The sequence below is a fragment of the Ornithorhynchus anatinus genome, chromosome 17 (genome assembly GCF_004115215.2).
Source record: "Ornithorhynchus anatinus isolate Pmale09 chromosome 17, mOrnAna1.pri.v4, whole genome shotgun sequence".
In the NCBI taxonomy this organism is placed as follows: Eukaryota; Metazoa; Chordata; class Mammalia; order Monotremata; family Ornithorhynchidae; genus Ornithorhynchus; species Ornithorhynchus anatinus.
In genome coordinates this window covers 15,251,113-15,275,709 of record NC_041744.1, presented here as the reverse complement: position 1 = coordinate 15,275,709, position 24,597 = coordinate 15,251,113, and the positions used below count along the sequence as shown (strand labels likewise).

Sequence of the window (24,597 nt, the reverse complement as noted above, 5' to 3'; positions counted from 1 at the left end):
TTTACAACAGTACTTGGCTCATAGTAAGTGCTTAGCAAGAACCACAATTACTATGATGATGATTTAGTGCTTAATAAGTACCATAATTATTACGATGATGATAAATTGACACACACAGTGTTTAAATCTCTGTTCAAATAGATATCGTTCTACCAAACCAACCTGTGGTGGCAAAATACCTTTGGTGTCGACCCCCAGGTCAGGTCATTCATTCATCCAGTCTTATTTATTGAGTGTTTACTGTGTGCAAAGCACTGTACTAAATGTTTGAGAGTACAGTACAACAGCAACAGATACTTGCGTGATCGGAAGCAGCTTTTGAGCTCCTGAGGCTCATGCAGTTCATGTAGAGGGAGGAACAAGCAGGTGAGGAGGCTCACTGAGCCCCCTTGAGAAGCAGCCCAGCCTAGGAGAAAGGACTTGGCCTTGAGAGTCAGAGGATGGGGGATCTAATCCCGCCTCCACCGTTGGTTTCCTGGGTGACCTCAGGCAAGTCCCATAACTTCTCTGGGCCTAGGCTTCCTCATCTGTCAAGTGGGGGTGCCAAACCTGTTCTCCCTCCTACCTAGCCTCTGAGTCCCTGGTTGTCTTGTATCTTTTCCGCATTTAGTGCAGTGCTTGACACATAGTAAGGATTTAACAACACAATTTCTATAATTATTATTGGTGACCCGCAGGCCCATTCTGATCCAGTCCCACGGCCCCCTAAGCTGAATCCACTTGTCTGCTCCGTGACCTTGGACAAGTCACTTCACTTCTCTGGGCCTCAGTTACCTCATCTGTAAAAATGGGGATTGAGACCTTGAGCCCCATGTGGGACAGGGAACTGTGTCCAACCCAATTTGCTCATCTCCACCCCAGCGTTTAATACAGTGCCTGGAATACAGTAAGCACTTAAATACCACAATTATTATTATTAAGCTCCAGCCTGTCCTGGCCTCCCCTGCCAACCTCAGGCCCATTTTAACTCTGCCCATTTTGGCACACGGGACTGAAGAGGTCAGAGCCGGATTGGCACCCGAGTCCGATGCCTCCCGATCTATTCTCATAAATAAGAGAGGGCCAGCTCCACGGAGACCCTGAGAGCTATTTGTAGCTTTCGGATCTTAGGATCTTGCTAAACCTAAGCTTTGGGTAGTGGAGTGGCGGAGCCAGGATTAGAACCCATGGCCTTCTGACTTCCAGGCTCTGGCCACTGCACTGTGCTGCTTCCATCTTGGGGCTGGATAGAACCTCCCATTCCCCCCAAGTCTTAGTAAGATAACTGGGGTATCTTTTCAGTGCCAGGCCAAGGACTGCCCTAAGTACCGGGGTAGATTCAATGTAAGCAAATCAATCACAAGCCATGTGTTCCACATGTGGTTCAGAGTCTGAAAGAGAGGGGAAAGGGCATTGAATCCCCATTTTACCAGTGAGGAAACCGAGGCACGGAGAAGTTAAAGCAGCTTGTCTGAGGTCACTCGGCTGGCGAGCGGCAGAGCCAGGAGTAGAAGGCAGGCTGGGAATGCCACCGTTGGATTTCTTGAGGAAAGATTTGACTCTGAGGTCCGCACAGAGCCGTGCGCACAGAGTCTGACCCGGCATCTGTTCCCAAAATGCTTGGGTGGGCCCGGCTCAGGCGCACCGTCTCCTCTCTGCCCCACAAGAAAATTTATTCCATGGTTATCGCCAAAGCAGTCAAGCCCTGGTGAGCTCAGCCGAGGCTCTCAGAAACACAGGGCGACAGGATTCACTCAGTTCCAAGAGGTCAGTCCCCCACCCTTGTTAACTTTCCGTTGCCTTTTTCAGAAAACATCGCTATTGTAGAGTGAGGGAATCCCAGAAGGTGATATTCCCATTGCTCCGTTGCAGTGGGGTCTGACCGGGATTGGAGCTAATTTGATTATCCTCAAATCCTTTATTGTAAACGGGCCTTCCCTGAGATTCTTCGCTGTTAATTGGGACGAGTTAAGTCTACAGTATAGCTTCCTCTGTTCCATTAGTTTAACTCAATTTACTAGATTTCTGGTGGCCTCAGAAGGAAAAGAGAAGACTTTCATCTCCCTGGTGACCGGCTTTTGGTCTTCGTTGGCTTTGCCAGAGCCCTTACCAAAAGAGCAAGTTTTATTTAGGCTTCCCAAGAGCAGGAGGTTTTTTTGTTTTTGTGGGGGTTTTTTCCTCCCTCCCCATACACATGAACCATTCCTTTCTTGGCCCTATTCTGTGTGGGATGAGGGAAATGGACAGCTTCCTGCAGGTGAGGTTTGCAGGTTTGCCTCCCAGGCCAGCCCGGCCTCTATCTACTAGACCACGCTGCTTCTCTTGACAAACCCGCTGTGGAGAATGCGTATTTTTAGTGCACGCCTGGACCCCAGCCACATGGCCGGAGACCAGCCCGTTTTTTCCGCCATGACGGGGCTGCCTTCCCCGGAGAGGGGTGCGTGTTGTCAAAATGCATTCAGGGTATTCGGGAATGTTCTTCATCCATAACATGGAACGAACTTGTGCATGGAGGCAGAACCGAGCGGACTTGGCTTGCTTCGTGTAAATTCAAGTTCCTCTTCTCTGCACAGGCTGCTCGCAGCAATTGTTGTACCTCGTGCTTACTCCCTCCAGGGAAGGACAGGAAGAACGGAGCCTTTAAAACTAGAAAGCTATGTGGGACAGACCAGTGGCTCCTTTACTTTTACTTAACCCCTGTCTTCATTCTGCCTCGTGGAAGCATCATGGCCTAGTAGCTAGAGCACGGGCCTGGAAGTCAGAAGGACCTGGGTTCTAATCCCAACTCCACCGCTCGCCTACTGTGTGACCTTGGGCAAAACACTTCTTCTCTGGCCTCAGTTCCATCATCTCTAAAAGGGGGATTAAGATTGTGAATCCTATGTTGGACAAGGACTGTGTCCAACCTGATTATCTTGATTCTACACAGCACTTAGTACAGTTCCTGGCACATGGTAAGCCCTTAACAAATACCATTGTTATTGTTGTTTTTTATTATCATTATTATTATTATTATTATTACTATTATGTGATGTCGGCCCTGGTTTGTCACCGTGACTTTTTCTGGCTTGGGGTGCTACCCGATAAGTAATAATTGTAGTGTTTGTTGCATACTTACTATGTGCCAGGCACTGTTCTAAGTACTGGGGTAGGGGCCACACTCTTAATCCCCATTTTACAGATGAGGAATCTGCATCACAGAGAAGTGAAGTGACTCGCTCAAGGTCACACAGCCCACATGTGGCAGAGCCAGGATTAGAACTCAGGTTCTACTGACTCCCAGGCTCATGCTTTATCCACTAGGCCACCCTCCTCTAAATGATTTCCTTGGGTCCAAAGATGGATCAGATGCGTTTTCTGGGCTTGGTACATCGGAGAGCCTTCCGTGCCATATACTTCGTTCATGCGGGGACCCAACATTTCCCACCAGAGGAAAATCTGGAGTTGGCGCAGGAAACCGTAAGCTCGTTGTGGTCAGCGAATGTCTTACTGTTATCTTGTACTCTCCCAAGCGCTTCATATAGTGCTTTGCACACAGTAAGCGCTCAATAAATACAATTGAATGAATGAATGAAACTGAAAAAATCAGGCCAGGAGAAGGGCTTTCTCGGTATCCTTATTGGGCAACGCTCTTCTCGCGCTGATTCTGGCAATGGGGAGCGATCTTCTAACCGGATGTCATTTTAGTGGAACCCAAGGCTCTCTGAAGAGGGTCTAATTCAAGTTGAACCATCTCAGGCCTGCCAGCATTGGTCACCCAGCACCAACAGAGGAAGGAAATGTTTTATTTGAAAGGCTCTCGATGGAATGTAACTGGGATCCAAAGTCTCTTGTCTTCCTCTGGGTGCTCTCTGCCTCCTTGATTCTCTCCTGACCCAAGAATTAGTCTAGAACAGGTACCTGAACACACAGTGCGTTTGGGTGTTTGCTTTTGAATTCCATGATAGTAGTCAAATAGTGTACCTTTCTGGGGTTTGTATTAGGTGACCTTAATTCACGCCACTTTGCAGACTGTCAATAGTACATTTTATTGTCGATTCAGGTGTCAAGTTCCTTGGCAAAAGAAGCAGCATGACTTAGTGGCAAGAGCTCGGGCTTCGGAGTCAGAGGACGTGGGTTCTATTCCCGGCTCCGCCATTTGTCTGCTGCGTGACCTTGGGCAAGTCACTTAACTTCTTAACTTCTTTGTGCAGTTACCTCATCTGTAAAGTGGAGATGAAGACTGTGAACCCCATGTGGGACAGCCTGATTGCCCTGAATCTACCCTGGTGCTTAGAACAGTGCTTGGCACATAGTAAATGCTAAACAAATACCATTATTATTATATTTATTACTTGGCTGCTTGTAATTCTTATATGCTGCCCTTTCTGACCTCTTTTTTACCTTTGCCATTCTTTAATAGATATGGTGTATTTTACTGAACTTTGAAGTGACTTAGCCCGGTGACATTCACGTACGTGAAGTCTAAACACCCAGGGGGACCAACAGTAGAGAAGCGTCGCATTCTACTGGAAAGAGCCTGAGCCTAGGAGTCAGTAAGACCTGGGTTCTATCCCCGGCTCCACCACCTGTCTGCTGTGTTCCCCGGTTGGCCCTTATGCCTCGCTTTCAAAGCAACTGCCCCAGACTCCTTTGCTCGCCCCCTGCCTTGATCTGGTGCAATTTACTAGTGGGAGACATCCTCTCTGGGAACGCTGCATTCCAGAATCTAGCCCTTCTCTCGCATTGCGGAGCCAGAGTGACCAGTTCAGTCAGTCCGCCCCATCATGGTTGGACCACTCCAGAGGGCACCTGTCTCCCTGGTCAGTGGCTCAGCGGCTGGCTCGCTCACAGCTCTTGGAGGCGGCCCCCTGTCTCCACTGCCTTCCCTGCCTGGGCCCCCCAACACACACACGCTTTGCACACAGTGAGCGCTCAATAAATAGAATTGAATAACGAATGAACTCAGCCACCAAATCTGTGGAAAGCATTAAAGACCTACTCCATTGTAACATGACTTTTTTTTACAATATAAGGAATTCGGATTGGGTTCAGTCTCTATCCCACATGGAGCTCACAGTCCTAGTCCCCTTTTGACAGATGAGGTAACTGAGACCCAGTGAAGTGACTCTCCAAAGGTCACACAGCAGGCAAGTGACAGAGCAGGGATTAGAACCCAGGTCCTTGTGACTCCAGGGCTGGTGCTCTATCCACTAGACCACGCTGCTTCTCAAAGACCTTCCAGGTCTTTCCTTTTTCAATCAATTCTATTTATTAAGTGCTTACTATGTGGAGAGCACCATACTAACCCCTTGGGGAGTACAAAATAACAGAGTTGGTAGAAACGTTCCCTGCCCACAACGAACTTAACAGTCTAGGGGGACAGACAGACAATATAAATAAGTAAATTACCGATATTTACCTAAGTGCTGTGAGGCTGGGAGGGAGGATGAATAAAGGGAGTGAGTCAGCAACATAGAAGGGAGTGGAAGATGAGGAAAGCAGGGTTTGCTTAATCAAGGAAGGCCTCTTGGAGAAGATATGCCTTCATTAAGGCTTTGAAGTTGGAGAGAGCAATTGTCTGTCAGATATGAAGAGGAAGGGCGTTGCAGACCAAGAAGCAGGATGTGGACGAGAAGTCGGTAACAAGATAGACGGGATCGAGGTATAGTGAATACCTTGGCATTAGAGGAGCAAAGTGTGCCAGCCGGGTTGTTGTAGCAGAGCAGCGAGGTGAGATAGTAGCGGGCAAGGTGATTGAGTGCTTTAAAGCTCATGCACGGTAAAGAGTTTCTGTTCGATGGCGCGGTGTACGGGCAGCCACCGGAAGTTCTTGAGGAGTGGGGAAACCTGGCCTGAACGTTTCTGTAGAAAAACGATTCAGGCAGCAGAATGAAGTATGGGCCGGAGAGAGGAGAGACAGGAGGCAGTCCTTTTCTCTTGACTCGTTGAGTCCACTCCCCCCATCTTTGGGCTAGGGAGACAAAAGTCCACTTCGCATCATGGTCCAAAGCTCCCTCCTGATTTTGGTTGCCCCCTGGACAATCTCCCTAGTTGCCCCTCTCCGCAGGCGTTAAAATCCTCTCGAGGAGATAAGGTCTCTTGGAAGGCACACTTCAGCGAGGCCGTTCACCAGCTAACAGCCAAAGCACAGGGAGAAGTGAGATGCTAATGAAATCAATCCAGCCGGTCAACCTGACTTTAAACCTGAGGAGACTGTGAATCGAATTCAGGCAGCTATAGAAAAACTGAAGATTTTCTTCCTGCAAAAAGAAACACCAATCAGAAATTAGATCGGTGTAAAAATGCCTTGTATTGATGAATATAACCCATTGGATGTAATTTCTAAAAATCCCCTTGGGAAAAAGAGCAAGTGGTCCCAGGAGCACTGTGCTGTAGAAGCTACTGATGATGAGATTTTATCATTGTGTGAGAAGGAGCGATTAAAAAAATAATAATTTAAAATCGGGATTAAGACGCCGAACCCCATGTGGGACGTGGATTGTCTCCAGCCTGATTATTTTATATAATAATAATTGTGGTAATTAAGCGCTTACTGTGTACTGTACTAAACATTGGGGTGGATACAAGCAAATCAGGTTTTGGAGAGAGTGCCTGTCTCACGTGGGGCTTATAGTCTCAATCCCCATTTTATGGGTGAGGTAAGTAAGGCTCAGAGAAGTGAAGTGACTTGCCCAAGGTCACACAGCAGAGAAGTGGCGGAGCTGGGATTAGAACCCATTTTTCTGTGCCTCACTTCATTTATCAAATGGGGACTGAGACCGTGAGCCCCACGTGGGACGTGGACTGTATCCAACCTGATTTGCTTATATCCACCCCAGCGCTTAGTACAGTGTCTGACACATAGTAAGCACTTATAGATGAGGACATTTATAGAGAAGTTAGATGACTTGCCCGTGGCCCCGCGACCGACAAGTGGCAGAGGCGGGATTAGAACCCAGATGCTCTTTCCTCTTAGGCCACGCAGCCTTTCAGAGCCCAGCTAAGGAGCTCCCTCGTTCCCGATTTGAGCCGCACGCCTGGCCACCAGCGTCAGGTAGCCTGGGTACGAGCCGGGAGAGGATTCAAATTCTGGAGCAGCGGTGGAGAGCCTGCTGAGCTTGTCCCCTTGCCGCCACTCTCCTCTCCGACAACTCCGGGGCCGGAGCCCTTCCTGGGCCAGAGCCGGTTTGGATAGCTGTGGGAGCGGAAGAGGATGAAGCCCCACAGTCTTATATTGTACTCTCCGAGCACTTAGTACAGTGCTTTGCACACGGTGCTCAATAAATACAATTGAATGAATGGAGAGTAAATCTCCCCCTCCCCTCACTCTCCCTCCCTCTCTTCCTCACCCCTTAGGTACATATCTATAAATTGTATATTATAAATTATTCATATTAATGTCCATCTCCCCCCAGACTCTTTGTAAACTCATTGTGGGCGGGGAACTTGTCGACCAGAATTTAGGGAAGCAGCCTGGCGTAGTGGATAGAGCACGGGCCTGGGAGTCAGAAGGTCAGGGGTTCTAATCCCAGCTCTGCCCCCGTCTGCTGGGTGACCTTGGGCAAGTCAGTTCACTTCTCTGTGCCTCTGTTACCTCATCTGTAAAATGGGGGTTGAGACTGCGAGCTCTACGTGGGACGGGGGGACTGTGTCCACTCAATTTGCTTGTATCCACCCCAGCGCTTAGTACAGTGCCTGGCACATAGTAAGTGTTTAACAAACACCATAGTTATTATTGCTATTACCCTCCCGAGCATGAGAAGCAGAGTCAGAAGGACCTGCGTTCTAATCCCTGCTCCGCCACTTGTCCACTGTGTGCCCACTTCACATCTCGGGGCCTCAGTTACCTCATCTGTCAAATGGGGATTAAGACTGTGAGCCCTATGTGGGAGAGGGGACTGCATCCGGCCTGATTACCTTGTATCTACCCCAGCTCTTAGAACAGTGCCTGGCACATAGTAAGCGCGGAAATAGCATTTTTAGAAAGCCCTTTAGTGCAGGGCTCTGTGTAAGCGCTCAGTGATTGACTCCCCATCCTTTTCCCCCTTCCCCATTCCTTTCCTCCTTCTTGCTCCCTTTACTTCTCCCCCTCTCCTGTTGTTGCCCTGCCCACCCTCAGAGAGGAAAGGTGATATCCCCGCAGGAATCCTGGTTGAGGGAGCTGGGAAGGCAGCAGCTCAAAACCAGCGGGACGCCGGAGCCGAAGCCTCAACCTTTGGCCGTAGAACTCCTTGGAACCTCATTGCGTCTTCCAGACAGGAGTCCACTGATGAGTGTTCATTCAAGAAACCTGTCTTTCTGCTTGCTTTTCAGATTTGTCCAATATGTGCGGCGTTACCCGGAGGAGACCCTAATCACGTCACGGATGACTTTGCAGCTCATCTTACACTTGAACACAGAGCCCCTAGAGATTTAATATCCTTTTACAAGGCAAGAGAAAAGGGGAGAAGTGTATATAACTACCGACACTAGTTGGGCCCCACTCCCCACCCCACCCATTCTGGGCCTCGCTAATTATCAGAACTGCGTTCATCCTGGTCCTGCCAATCTGAATTATTTAAAAGGCAAATCACAAAAGCGAAAATCCTCTTAGGTTTCTTCCCCACGGAGAAAGGCAAACGAACCTATCGATCGGAAGCAAATTAGGTCTCCAGTTTGAAGCGAACGATCCGTGCCAACCGAAAGAGATTTTGATTCGGCCGGCCATTCCAACCAGCGTTCGCATTTTGTTGAATTAAGTAAAATAAGCCAGCATTGATTTGCCACCAAGATAAAATTCTTCACGCTCCGCTTAAAAAAAACAAAAAAAAAAAAAGCCCCACTATCCATGTTTCTATTTACGTGGAACAGATTTGAACTCTTAGGGCCAGATTAAGGATCACCTTATATGGTTTAAGAAAAACGTGGATTTTTTTTTAAATCGTTCACTCAAAAGAAAATATTTCTGTTAAAGTGGTCAGAAAGGATCGTTATTTTAAATATTATGGCTGTCCCATATTTTACCAGGACTTGGTATTACGAGTAACGCTCAGATGAGTCACACAGTCTGAGGACCTCACAAAGAATGCACAATTAAGCAGAAACTCACCGAACGTATAAAGAGGAGAGGGGGTGAGAGGCCAGCGGCGGGGAGGGAGAGTTGGCAGAATAAATCCACACTACAGCATGCTGTTACTCCTCATTTACGAAGTAATTTGGCCCCGAAGCTACACCCGCTCTGGGCCAGCTTTATATTGTGCGGGCAAAGACTTAAGCGACGCTATCGTCTCGGTCCAACGTCTGACTGTTTTCTTAACTCCCGGGCCACGATGAATCCAGTGGTGTTCGCCATGTCCGTAGAATGTTTCACCCAGGCCGGGGATTGGGCGGTCCCCGGGCCCGTAGATCAAACATGCACTTTACTAGCAGTTCTACTGGCGGGCTTTCCTCTTCACAGAGCTCATATTCTCCAAGCAATAGGGAAGCCATGGACCCAATAGCTGGTAAGATTTACAAATGCTTTTCTTTTTCCCCGTATTTCTGTCTGCCGGAGAAAAGGGCGGTCGTTTGTGTGTGTGCGTGTCTGCTGTCAGATTGGGTTCCGATTCTGGAAGCCACGTTCCCCCTCTCGTTTTCCCCATTCCTCAAACGTGTGTCACCTTCTCGTGTACCCGTGGGGTGCCGATTTGAAAGATCAAACCTGCGGGAGTAATCGGACTGACTTCACGGTGGTAGAGAAAAGTTGAAACTCTCCAAATGACTTTGTTTGGCTCCTCTGCAGCAGCAGGAAGTGAAGTGGTAGAGAAAATTCAGCCCAGTTTTGTGCTCTTGAACGAGAACAGCGCACTCTCTCTCCTCCCCTGGGGTACAAAAGATCACGTGAAACACCTCCCAGTGAAAGAGCTAACGGGAAATGGTAGTGAGGGATTTTGGGAAGCGTGGTGTGCTCTGAAAGCTCAGGAAAATGGAAATTGAAATGGCCGGCCCGAATTTCACCTGCCAATTCCTGAGTCCTCAAACTGCAGTTTAAAGGCTTAAGAGTAGCTCGTTGAAAACTCTCAGGATGGGGTAAAGGCATAGTCCCAAGTTTGCTGAGAGTGCTTAGAGCACGGGCCTGGGAGTCAGATGGACTTTGGGTTCTAGTCCCGACTCCACCAGTCTGCTGTGTGATCTTGGGCAAGTCACTTCTCTTCTCTGGGCCTCAGTTCCCTCATCTGAGAAATGGGGATTAAGACAGTGAGTCCCATGTGGGACAGGGATTGTGCCCTACTTGATTACTTTGTATCTGCCCCAGTGCCTAGAACAGCGCATGGCACGTAGTAAGCGCTTAACAAATTCTTCTCTAAATTCCCTAGGTGCCCTATCCGCCTTACATTCCTGTTTGCATCCTCCTCTCTGGCAAGGAGCCATTCGCTCTCCCAGTCTCCCCCACCCCTGTGTCACAGGTTTTTCTCCGACACCTAGCTCGACAAGGGGATGCCCCAGCCATCCGTCAAATGGTGATTTGGTGGTGTCTGTCAAAATGCACTGCCAAGTCACAAAACACGATTGTTCTCCCAAGAGGGCTGGTCTGCCCCAGGGTCTCACCGTGCATCACCCCGGCCTCGGCTCAGGGAATTCAATAGGGGGAATAACTATTCCGGGGGATTTTAGAACTCAAAGAACTCTGAAACCCAGCCAAGGTGCTTGGGCCTCAAAGGGAATTCCTCCTCACAGCCAATTCCTCTAGACCGTAAGCTCGTTACGGGCAGCGAATGTCACTGTTTATTGTTTTGTTGTCCTTTCCTAAGCGCTTAGTACAGTGCTGTGCACACAGTAAGTGCTCAATAAATACGATTGAATGAATACCAGACTGAGAACTCAGGGATTAAACACCAACGGCTTGCCTGGGGAAACTTTGCCGGCCTAGCAGATGGGTGTTTTCACACCCAGCAGGCCACTTGACGGGCTACTCTGTTCACCAGCGCTGTAGTCAAATTGTGCCCGATGGCCTGGGATCGCCGTGGCTACCATCAGGGCAGAGATCCACCGGGCTCTTCCAGATTCTCCCGCGAAAACCTGGCTGAGAGGACTTTAACGCTTCCCCGGGGCTCATCCTTCTCTCCTCCCATCTGATTTTGGGAAAGGACGTTAGGGGACTTGAGCCCCTCCGCCCCCCCGCGGAAAGGCAAAGCATCCAGATTCTTCCCCTTCTTTCCTCCCCGCCGAAATGCATTAGAGCTCCCTTCTCTCCTCTGTCCCTCTTGCTGCCCATCCCTGGAATACCTAGCCTATGAGCCCATCCGGGTTGTGAGTTATAATCCCGGTTCTGCCACTTTGCTGTGCGACCTTGGGCAAGTCACTTCACTTCTGGGACTCATTTCCCTCATCTGGAAAACGGGGATCAAGACCGTGAGCTCCATGTGGGATAGGGACTGTGTCCAGCCCGATTCGTTTGGTTCCACCCCAGCGCTTAGTACAGTGCCTGGCACGTAGTAAGCGCTTGACGTTTACCACGATTATTACTATGCCCCAGATATCCCTTTTCCTCGAGGATCCTTAGCTAAGCTTCCCCAGCCTCCCCCGAGAAACCAGAAATGGTGCTGTGGCTGAGGAGGCGGAGGCATCAACAGCAGCCAGCAATGAGGCCACGTTCCCAAGATAGGTTTGGGAACCAAGGTATTTTTGTGTCGATTTTGTGTGCCTGAGTGTGGTGGGCTGGGAGGATGGATAGGCGTCACACTCACACGAGATTGTGAGAGAACGGGAGATTTGAGTGAGAGCTTATGGAAAAAAACCCGCTAGCGCAGCCGTTACGAAACTCCAGTTTCTTACCACTTTTGTTTTTGTGCCGCCTGGTCTCCTTTTGAGCCAAGCACCTGGGTTCTTGTGTATTTGCAGGAATTCTGCCTATTAAAATCAAGGGCTCCCCATTATGGGCAAACACGGAGCAACTACCGAGAAAGAGGTTCCGGAAATCAACTCCCATTTGGGCAGGAAGTCTCAAAGGGGACTTCACGTCTTTCAGCTTCCTCGTTTGTATTCCGAGGAAATCTCGTTGCGATGGTAGCTTTGCCTCCCATCTCTCAATCCCCAATTTGTTGGCACGCCCTCCGAGTTAACATTATGTGATGAAAGCGTTCAGGTTACACGGTCTTTAAAATAAATCACAGTCATCGTCCTGTAGAGATTCACCAAGTACCCGCAGTGTTTTCAAGCAGAAGCATGTCTGGAGTCATAAAGAACAGGGAGGGGTGTGAATTCCATTTCCTGCTTTTTCCCCTTTTCCTCTCCCCCTCTAGACTTTGAGCTCCTCGTGGGTCGGAAATGTCTTCCAACTATTGTAGCGTCCTCTCCTAAGCGTATAGTAGAGTGCTGTGCGCACAGTAAGCGCTCAGTAAGTACCATTAATTGGACTGTTATCCACTAAACTGCCAGGGGCAGAGCGTAAGCCAAAATGCCTTGAAAAAGCCACAGGTGAGATGAGTTAGCCCTCACGTAATCGAGCTTGAATGTCGTTTTTAGATCTCTTGTCGTCGGTGCTTCGCTCCTCTTCTGTCGTAATGCACCTGTAGTAAGAATAAGGCAGGATTGCAATAGGAAGTTTTGCGAACCGAAAATTGGATTCGAAGCTTTCTCTAGCAGTAGTTGCTAACGTGCTATCGTGCAGTTTGTCTGTGAGTCGTCCGTTCAGATGGAAACAATTATAAAATGTGGAAGTTGCCTCTTGGAAAAATGAGAGGATTTTGGACTGGTTTTAGTGGAAGGGATAGTTCCTCAGTTTCCTTCGAGTTAAGTTTACATTCTTCATATTAAAAATAGGACTGTATCTGATTCTCTTTGGAGCTTGAGAAAGCGTGGGTAAAAACTGGCTGTATAAAATCTGCTGGAGTTCCCCCGCCTCCTCTCGTTTCTTAAAAGGCCACCGGGAAAGGATTATAGCCACCCCTGGGGGAATCTATTTTGTTTTTTGGCCTTCCATTTTGGAGCTTGGGTTTTAGGTAGCCAAAGAGCTCCGGTTTCCCACTCTGCCTCAGAGCAGGAAGAATTTTCCCTAAACCCAACGTGAGCTAACAGGACACTCCTAGGGGAGGACACTGACTCTTACATTGCTGTTCCTCTTCTTAAGTAGAGGGAAGGCTAAACTCTCCTCCCGTCTTGACCCCCTGGGATCAAGAACCACACAAAGGGTAATGACTCTTGCAGAAGGGACAGCAGGTCACCCTGATGGGGTCTGTCATTGTATGTACTGAGCGCTTACTGAGTGCGGAGCACTGTGGCGAGCGCTTGAGAGAGTTCAGTATATCTACCCCTGCCCTCGAGGAGCTTACAGACCAGAGGGGGACATGGAGATAAGTCTGCACTGCACCGCCACCAGCCCTGGTTGATTCTAGCTGCAGCGATTGGTTTCTGGGGGAAGACGGGTCAAGTCGGTGTTGCTGGCGTTGCTGGTGTTTCCTTGCCCTTTGGATGGGCAGGAGATCAAGATCCTGGAAGGGGAACAGCAGCAGGCTAGGCTCTTTCCCCTTCTACGAACCCCAGATATTCTCCCAGCCGGATCTCCTCCTACAGCCCTCGATCAAGGGTGAGAGGGTAGCAATGTGGCGGTGGGGAGGCATCACCTAGGAGGTCACTTGGAACAGGGGGTCAACAGTGGCTCGGGCCCAGGTTGGGAGTCGGGAGGATCTGGGTTCTAATCCCAGCTCAGATACTTGTCTTCTGAGTGACTCCAGGCAAGTCGCTTCACTTCTCTGTGTGTCAGTGTAAAATGGGGATTAAGACTGTGACCCCTGTGCGGGACAGGGACTGTGTCAATCCACTTTGCTTGTATCCACCCCAGCACTGCCTGGCACATAGTAAGCACTTTAAAAATACCATTATTGTTATTAGGAGGAGGTTACTCCTCTAGGCTCGTTCCTGTGGAAGCACCTCCCATGCCCACGCTCATGCCTCTCGCCACAGACACAGAATCTCCTCTCATGCCTTGTCCTCAGCGTAAGCAGTGAAGCCCAGTAGAACTCTGTTTTAATGGATGTGCTTGTCTGCCTGCCTGCCTGCCTTTTTTTTTCTTCCCCCACCTCTGAGCCACATCTGGGTTTGGTGGAAGCTCCATGTCCCTACACTTCAGGAAAACATTTAGTCCCAGACTTTACAAAGCGTGTTCGTGTTGGAATGGATCCAGTAATCAAAGGTGCCAACTTCTCATTCTGAGCGTAGGCGTGGAAGGTGGGGCGGGGATTTTGAGCGGGATGAGCACTGGGAAGAAACAGGCTCCCAAGAACTAAGAGCACAGGATGGAAAACTTCAGTCTTGTCAGAGACGGGAGTGGCGAGGATCCGGTCCAATCCAAACAGCCACGGGGGGGGGGCCGGCGTTTCCTTGGACTGGGCTCCTCTGGCAGTAAAGACCGAGGCGGGGGAGTAAGAGAAGTGTGAGAGGTTATTAATTGATTAATTTGGGTAATTGAGGACCTGCTCCGTGGAGCTGGCGGTCGGCTACTCATCCCTTACCTCGGTGTGGGGGAGAAGCGGCCAGAAGTAGAGATTGCCCACTGAGGCTTTGCCGGCGGTGGCGAAGGATTCTGGATAAAAGATGACCAAGGGCATCTCCTTCATTTGGATTTATTGAGCGCTTACTGTGTGCAAAGCACCATACTAAGGACTTGGGTGAGCACAATACAATAATAAACAGACACATTCCCTGCCCACAGTGAGTCTAGAGATGAGCTCACATCCCTCATGGCAGCAGGCTCAGCTGGAGTCGGGAAATTAACCAGCTCGTGTGACCACAACGGCTACTGAAAACGGCTACCCTGGGCAACTGCCCACTCTTCAGTGGGTTGCTACAGCCCAATACTGGCTGAGAAGCAGCACGGCTCCTTTGATAGAACACGGGCCTGGGAAGTCAGAAGGTCATGGATTCTAATCCCATCTCTGCCGCTTGTCTGCTATGTTCATTCAATGGTATTTATTGAGCGCTTACTATGTGCAGAGCACTGTACTAAGTGCTTGGAATGTACAAATCGGCAACAGATAGAGACAGTCCCTGCCCTTTGATGGGCTTACGGTCTATTCGGGGGAGACAGACAAGAACAATGGCAATAAAACTTTGGGCAAGTCATTTCACATCTCAATGCCTCTGTTACCTCATCTGTAAAATGGGGGTTGAGACTGAGCCCCACGTGGGACAGGGACTGCATCCAACTTGATTTGCTTGTATCCACCCCAGCTCTTAGTACAGTGCCTGGCACATAGTAAGCACTTAACAAATACCATCATCATCATCATTATTATTACTGGCGCTATGCTGTGGTCACTTAGGCCATAAGTGGAGGGTGAGAGGTACGGTTTTGTGTGTCTTTGGCAGAGTGTGGCACCCCTGCCCGCCTGTTGACGTGACTGCCATAGCAGGAGGATGGCTGGCAAAGAGTTGAGGAAATGCAAAGCTCCATAAAAAACAGACAAAAATGACAACAATACCAGGCACTCAAGCATCAGACATCGCAACTCGAGACAACTTTTTTGTTCTTCCAGTGTGACCGGGGCCGTGGATCTGGTATCGTTCACTGCAGCTGCCCCGGCCCTCGGGGAGACCCTTGCCCGTCAATAGTGTATTCTTCGAATAAAGACGACAGTTTATATATATATCCCGTAGTGCGAGGTTTGTCAAGAACGTAGTGACCGTGTTCTAGGAGAAACGAATATTCCAGGAAGGCTCGGTCCTGACCGCCACTGTTCCGCCTGATAAAATACTTAAGGGTGTTTTGAGAGGGAAAAAGGTCTTTGGAATCAGCCCAGTTCCACCATCCTAAGTACATTTTAGCTATCGTGTGCTGTCATCAGAGATTTGTAAAAAGTCGAGCTCTTTGAGAGGAAAGAAATGTCGTCTGTGGTCTTTGCAACGACAGTAGCTGTCGGGCTGTCATCCTCCTAATTTGGGAACCAGCAACCTAATGGGGAAAAACGTATCTGAGCAGTGATGAGCTGATGATGATAATAACTGTAGTATGTTAAATCAGTCGTGTTTATTGAGTGCTTCTATGTGAAAAATGGAAAACGCTTGGGAGAGAACTCTGTAACGGAATCAGATGGTATGTGCCCAGCACTGTACTAAGCACTGGGGCAGATGCAGGATAATCAAATGAGTTGTGATCCTTGTTCCCCGTGGGGCTCACAGTCCAATTAGAAGGAAAAACGGGTATCGAGTCACCATTTTATAGATAAGGAAACTGAGACCAGAGAAGTCAAGTGACTTGCCCATGGTCACACAACAGGCAACTGGCGGAGCCAGAATTGGAATCCAGATCCCCTGACTCCCAGGCCCATTCGCTTTCCACTAGGCCACGCTGCTTCACATGGCCTCCTTTCTACCCCCAGTTCCCAGACAGAGGTGGGCGAATGGTCTCGGGATTTGAAGGACAAGGGGAAAAATAGCATGGAAGCCCTTTGTAATGTAAGTCTTGGGGATTGCGTAGCCTTTTTGCTTACCTGTTTGTACCTAGGTATGAAGCACAAATAGAAGATGACAGGGGTTAGAGCAGTGTCTTTTTCAGATCCTCTCGGAAGGGGAATGGAAGGAGAAAGCTACCATCCCCGACCCTCGAGAGGGGCAGGGTTTGGGAATAATTAATAATAATCATGGTACCTGTTGAGCGCTTACTCTGTGCCAAGCACATTTCTAAGCGCTGGGGTAGATACAAGTTAATCAGGTTGGACTCACTGTCTCGATCCCCATTTTACAGATGCGGTAACTGAGACCCAGAGAAGTGAAGCGACTTGCCAAGGTCACACAGCAAACAAGTGGCAGAGCCAGAATTAGAAGCCAGGACCTTCTGGTGCCGATGCCCAGGCCCGTGCTCTATCCACTACGCCAGAGTGCATCTCTCCTAGGAATAGGTTGGGAGAGAGCTAGGCAAGGTGACAGAACCGTCCAGTGTTAGTGGTCTTGCAGAGTGGAAACGTGATCCACCCCAACTCAGACTGTTATCCATTGTGACTGCGCCTTCCTGACACTCTGGGGGTTGGGAGGGAGGGGGCCTAGAAGGCTTAGGAGGTTGGGGGGGGGGAGGGGGGCACAGGGTATTGAGTGGGACATAATGGCTGAGTGTGAGGTCGTGAGGGGGTTTACCCGGCGACTTTTTTGTGGCAATCAGAAGCCGTAAGGCCAGTGAAGACGAAAAGCGAACCCACCGGCGCCCTGATCTTATATCAGACTGTAACCCTCAGAGGACTATGGGAGGAGGAAAAGAGTCCAGTGACACAGGAAGACCTGCCTCAAGTGCCCTACCCCCCAGGTCCATAGGTATGAGTAGATTTCGCGCTTGCGGTGGCCTTCCAGATAAATCACTCCCAATCTTCACAGCGGAAGTGCTGGTTTTCCTGATAGCGGTAGTGTTTCCTGAGCCACCTGGGCCGGTATGGCTCCCGAAAACCCGAAATCTGGCCTCGGGGAGGGATTTGACGGGGCGGTCACCGAGACTCGACTCTGTCGTCCTACGCTTCCTTCCCTGGGCCGCACTAGGGAAGTCTAGCCGGGGAAACCTTCTTAGCCCCCAGAAATGAGCGGAAGCACTAGCAAAGGGTTTGTCGGCCACTTCCTCTTTTCGCTAAACCCCCGGTTGAAAACCGAAGCCGGCGATAAGACGATCACGATATAGTGGACTTGCACTCCACTCTAGTTAAGAAACGGAGAAAAGTAGCATGGCCTAGTGGAAGGAGCATATGGCTAGGGGACAGGACACCTGAGTTTTCCTCCCGGTTCTGCCACTTGTCTGCTGTGTGACCTTCGGCAAATCACTTCAGTTCTGTGCCTCAGTTCTCTCGCTTGTAAAACTGGGGGTTCGACACCTGTCCCCCCCATAGACCGGAAATCGCACATGGGACAGGGACTGCTGTTCTGATTGCATTTTAATCTTCCCCAAGTGCTTAACAAATGTCATTATAATAATTAGTATTATTAATGAGTGCCTTTCGATTTATTGGTGGGGATCTGTTATCACCTTGTCAATCAGGGCCTTGGTCTGGACTAAGCTCTAGACCGCAGAATCGAAACTGTAAGCTCGTTGTGGGCAGGGAACGCGTCTGTTTATCGTTCTGTCGTCCTCTCCCAAGCGCTCCGTACGGTGCCAGGCACACGGTAAGTGTTCAGTAAATACGGACGACCCGACTGGCATTTTGCTGGTGTGGCAAGTGGACGTCACCATGTGTCTTGCTCTCTCTCTCTCGGCAGAGCTTTTATCTCAGCTCTCAGGAGTGAGACGCTCTGCGGGAGGACAGCTCAACTCCTCCGGCCCTTCCGCTTCCCAGCTGCAGCAGCTGCAGATGCAACTGCAGCTAGAACGGCAGCACGCGCAAGCAGCCCGGCAACAGCTGGAGACGGCCCGCAACGCCACCCGGCGCACCAACACAAGCAGTGTCACCACGACAATAACGCAATCCACAGCAGCCACCAACACAGCCAACACGGAAAACAGTCAGCAAACGATTCAGAATTCCCAGTTTCTTCTCACCAGGTAGCGCGTCTCGCCGTATTTAATCCCGCCCCGACGGCTCTGCCCCTTTATGCCACCTCCAAATGGGAAGTTACCGTCTCCCTCTCCTTCTCCCGAAGGAAACCCACACTGGCCTTGAGGCATCGACCGCTGAGAATCCCTTGATGCTGGGATGGTATAGTGCCCTCTCTCTTGCCCACCGGGACGCGATCTTTAAAATTCGACCTCTTGGGAATAAAACCGGGTTTTCAGAGACTTTTTTCCTCTGTGTGGGAAGATGGACTTGATTTTATATATTCATATATGCATATGTGTATATATATACATATATATATAAGGCCTCTTAAACTTCCCTATTTAGTCTTACATAAACCTTTCTTGGTAGCGGTCAAGTTTGCTTTCATCTCTCGCCTCCCCCAGAACAGCAAAATTGTAAATGGAATATGTATGTTCCAAGTGTTAATCCTTCCTTAATTTGGGCCAGCATTTGACTGTGCCGATGGCTGTCGAACAGCTTTCGATTTAAACGGTCGTTAACCTTAGGGTAAATGCCGATTAGCCGGGGAAAAGCGATTCGGACCAGTAAAAATGGGGTTCGCCATTGAAGCCAGCCTTGGTGGCCGAACGGAACCAATTCGGGGGCTCCAGGAAGCGGCTTCCAGTCGTCTGGAAGGAACAGGAAGGAGAAGGGAGTGGCCAGAGACTCCCAGTGGGGAAAAGAGGCCAAAAAAGAGAAAAGGAAAGGTCAGCAGGGAACATAATGTCCACCACAGGGGTTGACATCACCAGTGCTCTTTGAACCCCGACTGGCTGCAGGCCTAGCTTCCCAAGTGTCCCCCAAAAGGAGATGTCCAGCTGGGGTTCTTCCCTCCAAAGCCGGGCACTCGGCTTTTTATACCGTTGGGACAACCAGCCTCAGCCTTGGGGCACCTAAGGGTTCATCCGGATGAGTCTTTCGGAAAGGAAACTTGCGCATTTAGAGCTGTGGGTAAGTCTGGTCTGGCCTGGCGACACCGTCCCCAGCTCCCTCCCTGCCTGTCTTCCTCCCACCCTCCCCTTCCACCGTTGGCATCTCTGCCCTTCTCCCCATCGTACTCTGCGCCTGGGATAGTACAATGCAATAGAGTTGGGAGACGCAGTAGTCCCTGCCCACAGAGAACTTACATTCTAGAGTTCCGGAAGCAAAGACGTAGTCCCTGCCTTCGGAGAGCCTAAAGGCCTATCCAGTTATTGATGAGGAACTCGGGCCAGGAGAAGATGTTATTACTCGTATATACTTAGTGCTTACTGGTGTGGAAAGCGCTGTATGGAAAGCGCTGTACGAAGTGCTTATAATGTACAAACCCAGGGACCGTGGGGAGAAAGTAGATGCAACGGATAGTAGCACCGCTATGTTGGTGTGAAATAGCTGAAAAAAAGTAACTCAGCTGATTATGATACAGTTAAGTGCTGAATAAGGGGATAAATACCACAGGGTTAATCAGCTTAGGTTTATTCATTCATTATTCAGTAGTATTTATTGAGCGCTTACTATGTGCAGAGCACTGTACTAAGCGCTTGGAATGTACAAATCGGTAACAGAGACCGTCCCTACCCTTTGACGGGCTAACAGTCGAATCGAAACAGAAGGTTAGAAGTAATGAGTGGGAAAGGGCTTCTTAGAGGAGATGGGGAGGGAGTTCATTCAATTTGAATTTATTGAGCGCTTACTGGGTACAAAGCACTGTTCTAAACGCTTGAAAGAGTACATTATAACGGTAAGCAGACATTCCCTGTCCAAAATGAGCTTACAGTGCAGAGGGGAGGTGGGAGAGTCCAGCAAGGTGCAGTCAGGAGCAAGGGTTGTGGAGTACCAGAGCGTGGGAGCCCGACAAGTGTCAGGTGAAGAGAGCCAACCTGGAGAACCACTAGTAAGATTGTACTTTCCAAAGCGCTTAGTACAGCCCACTGCACATGATAAGCACTCAATAAATACAGTTGACTGAATTAATTCTCCGGGACCCTGAGGGAAACAGGTAACCGTCGGAGGGCTTTGACTAGACAGTTAAGCTCATTGTGTGCAGGGAATGTGTCCTTTAGTTACATTGAACTCTTCCCAAGCACTTAATACAGTGCTCTGCACCCGGGAAGCGCTCAGTAAATACAGTTGACTGACTTGGAGAGTATAAATGTTTGACAACTCAAATAATTCAGCTTTCCACTCTCTCTTACCTCCTCTTCAGTAATTTATTCCATTGTTCTCCCCTGTTGGAGTGTAAGCTTCTTGAGGGTGGAGATTGAGGGATTTTTTTTTTTTACACTTCTATTGGACTCTCTTCCCCAAAAACCTAGCACAGCACTCTGAATTCAGTAGGTGCTCAATGAACACCGACAATTGATTCCACAAAGACCTTGTGGAATATCCCCTCTCTTTCCTCCTCCTTCTCCTTAGTAATTTATTCCATAGGTCGCCAATCTCAGATTGAAAGCTTCTCAAGGGCAGAGATTGAAGGGTTTTTGCTTTGTTTTTTTTTTTAACTTCTGTTGGACTCTCTTCCCCAAAAGCCAAACAGTGCTCCACATTGAGAAGGTGTTCAATAAATACTGACGATTGATTCCACAAAGACCTTGTGGAATATCTGACCGTGGAATTTGGGACCGGGGCCCTGCAAATGAAAAAATGGAGGCCAGGGGAGATCGGAATTCGCCTGAAACTCCACGGCAAGGCCTGGGCCGAGCCAAACTGGAGTTAGGGCCCCCGGCTCTGCGGTGTCTAGCGATCAATCGATCGTGTTTATTGAGCGCTTCCTGTAGATGGACTTCAAGTCTGGGATGTTGATAGATTGATGGATCGTATTTATTGAGCACTTCCCGTGTGCGGACTTCCACTCCCAAACTAGGGCTGTTCTCATAGCCACACTGAATGGTGCCTGAGGCGTGTTGGGAAGTGGATTCTCAGGCTTGAGGCCTGGCAATATTCCTGAGCGAGCCTCTGTAAGTTAATGACTCTCCCCCTCTTCAAAGCCTTATTGAGGGCACATCTCCTCCCAAAGACCTTCCCTGACTAAGCCCTCCTTTCCTCTTCTCCCACTCCCTTCTGCCTCGCCCTGACTTGCTCCCTTTATTCATCCCCCGTCCCAGCCCCACAGCACTTATGTCCATATCGGTCATTTATTTATTTCTATTAATATCTGTCTCCCCCTCTAGACTGTAAGCTCGTTGTGAACAGGGAATGTGTCCGTTATTTAGTTATATCGTACTCTCCCAAGCCCTTAGTATGGTGGTCTGCACCCAGTAAGCGCTCAGTAAATACGGACTGACTGAATCAGTCAGTGGCATTTATTTAACGCTGTCTGCCGTACTAAGAACTTGGAAGGGTACAATACATCCAGAGCTGGTAGACACGTTCCCTGCCCTCGATGAGCTTATAGGCTAGGGAGCGTCAACTCCTTCTCCCGTCTTCACTCCGCCGTACTCCCGGGGGACCGGCGCATTCTCGGAGAAGCTCCATATCAGATGTCCCCCGGGGCGGGGCCGATCCGGCTCAGTCGAGAGCGACTCTCCCCCGTCAGTCGGAGGCGGCGGGCGGGGATCCCCCTCACATCCTCTCTTGTCCATCGGCCGGCAGCTCACGGATCCTGTCCCTCCTCTCGCCCCCGCGCAGGTTGAACGACCCAAAGATGTCTGAGACGGAGCGTCAGTCTATGGAGAGCGAGCGCGCCGACCGCAGCCTGTTCGTTCAGGAGCTTCTCCTGTCCACCTTGATGCGGGAAGAAAGTTCGTCCTCAGACGAGGATGAGCGGGGGGAGATTGCCGATTTTGGTGCTATGGGCTGTGTAGATATTATGCCTTTAGATGTTGCTTTAGAAAATCTAAATTTAAAAGAGAGTAATAAAGGAAATGAGCCTCCGCCACCTCCTCTTTGATGACATCCCAATAAGCAGACAATGTCCTCTGTGCTGTATTTGCCAATGAAAGTGGACAACTATCTTGGGTTTGTTTTGGTGATTGTAATTTCAGGTCTGTCACTCTTGTTACATTGTGTACATTCAAAAGGAAGAGAGAGAAAAGAAAATATATATGATAATCATTTCCACTTAACTAATTTTTACTTCTAGCAGGTAAACGTAGGAAGCAGTGCGGAGATGATCTCTGCTTCCTGTACCTTGACATGCAAAAGGCTCTGCTAATACTCCACATTCAAACTGAAGAGGAAAATTGAAATCTCTAATGAAGCTGCTGTGTGTATTTATGAATATTAATGAATAAAAACTGCTTGGATGGTTTACCTTAACTACTGCATGAGGTTTTTTGCAGCGTGCATGAGTTTTAGTGACCTTGTCATTTAAAAAAAAAAAAAGAAATACAAGGAGTAACACTATAAGAACCCAAAGCTTTTCCTAGACATTATTCAAAGGTTACGACGTCGAGCGGGCGGCCCCGGTCTGTAGCCAGGGAGTAGCTTTTGAATAATGTGTGACCGAACCTCCTTCCTTTATGTGCCTACCCTGCGCATAAAGCCAGATCTGCCGTGGACCCCCTGGGGGTGGCATTTTGACTCGATGTGACTTTCCCTCCCCTTTACATCCCCCTCCCACCACCCGCTAGCCACCTGCCTCCACGTGAAGTTCCACCTCGCTTTTTAACGCATCTCTAGAAGACACAACCGTTACGGCTCCTGTCGGAATCTGCTGCAGAGGGCTTTTTGCGCGCCCTCAGATCCGATCCTGTTCTCCATGTTTGTTTTACTGTCTTTACTTTGGTGGTTGTTTAAGATTTTTCTTTCCAACTGTTTAAAAAAAAAAAAACATGTTTTATTCAGGTGTAGATGGATTCATTGATTCTCTGTGCAAAAAAAAAAAAAGTTAACCTGGATAATGTTGTCTTCGTTTTAAAAGCCTCACATTCTCGCTCGTGTTCTGAGTTTTTTATGTATTTGCTTCATAGTTTGCAGAGACTTGTCAGTGTCAGGAGAGCTCGAGGATTTCACTTTCCCAGACCTTGTCAATATATTACAAATGAATTCTTACTGCTAACTTTAGCACCTTCTATTTATTGTTTTTTAATTCCTCTTCTGGCATAAAAAAGTAAAGCCTTTTAATTGAATCATGCCACCTACATGCCTATGCGTATAATCCTATATGTAAAAAGAATGTACAGTGGTTTTGGGGGGCAAAGAGGGATTTGGGTGGGGTTTTTTGTTTTGTTTTTTGTGCATAGACTTTCATAATGGCCCCAGGACAGGGACAGCAGGTAGGGGGAGGGGGTGGGATTGGAATGTAAAGTTAGAACTTGAAAACCATGTGCACAGCTTCCACTCGATTGATGACTAGGCTTATCATAATCATGTCTTCTTGCCGGATTCTCCTCTAAATCCTTCTCTCTCCCACCACCCTTTACCTCTTTTCTCTGTGTCCTTCCATTTCTGCAAAGCAACATTTTAGAATTAAATTACAGACTTGAATACCCACCGGTGTTCTCGACACAACTGTGACCTATATGTTAATTTAAAGTAGCCGCCGACACCACCACCCCTCCCACTCCACCCCCCACCCCCGCTGAAAAATTGTTTCCGTTTCATTCTCATTTTCCGGAAGCCTTAGAATCCAGTGATTTCCACACAATAGTAGCTTTGTTTTTCTTTAGTCTCTGCAACAGGAAAATGTTTCAAGGGAAAATTTTACTCCAGGGCTCTGTTATCCTAGGAGTTAACCCCAGTAGGGATTTTTTTATTGATTGTTGAGGATTTTCAAAAACAATTTTCAAGCTGTAGTCTTTTCGAACACATCTTCTGCACATTACAATAAGACACACAGTTCAATAAAGCATTTTCAAGACTGTTGTTCAGTTGAATTCTTTTGGCGTTGGTGAGTTCTCCAGATCACGCGATTGCCAGGATTTCGGGAATGCTAAACTTTTCCTTTTGTTGTTGGTTTTTTTTTTTTTTTTGGTCTCTCCCAAGCTACAGTTCCAACATAGCACCTTGCCTTTGCTCCAAAATGCCTTGGAAGATGCAGGACTCCCAGCAGGATTTGTCTTTTAAAAAACCTGGAAAGCAGGAGTTTGAATCTGGGATAGTTCATAGTAAAGTATATATGTGAGCGGATATCTTCGGGATATCTTATCTGGTAGGTTGCAGTCTCTTGTTGCACACGGTGGGTTGGATTTCACGGAGAAGGGGAATCCCATGGAACATGGAAAAAATATTT

General features: G+C 48.7%; 1 protein-coding gene across 4 annotated transcripts in view; it reads left to right on the top strand.

The window, feature by feature from the left end:
- KCMF1 (potassium channel modulatory factor 1) overlaps window positions 1-24,230 on the top strand; it is a 96,573-nt gene extending 72,343 nt beyond the window's left edge. For 3 of the 4 annotated variants that reach the window (XM_029082192.2, XM_007672894.4, XM_039914464.1), the window contains exons 4-7: window positions 8,275-8,376; window positions 9,269-9,443; window positions 18,148-18,430; window positions 22,053-22,314. In XM_029082192.2, the coding sequence (XP_028938025.1) occupies window positions 8,275-8,376; window positions 9,269-9,443; window positions 18,148-18,430; window positions 22,053-22,314 (822 nt within the window). Of the gene's footprint in view, window positions 1-8,274; window positions 8,377-9,268; window positions 9,444-18,147; window positions 18,431-22,052 lie in introns of all 4 variants that reach the window. The other variant, XM_029082191.2, reaches the window with a different exon arrangement.
- The last annotated feature ends 367 nt before the right edge of the window (window positions 24,231-24,597 follow it).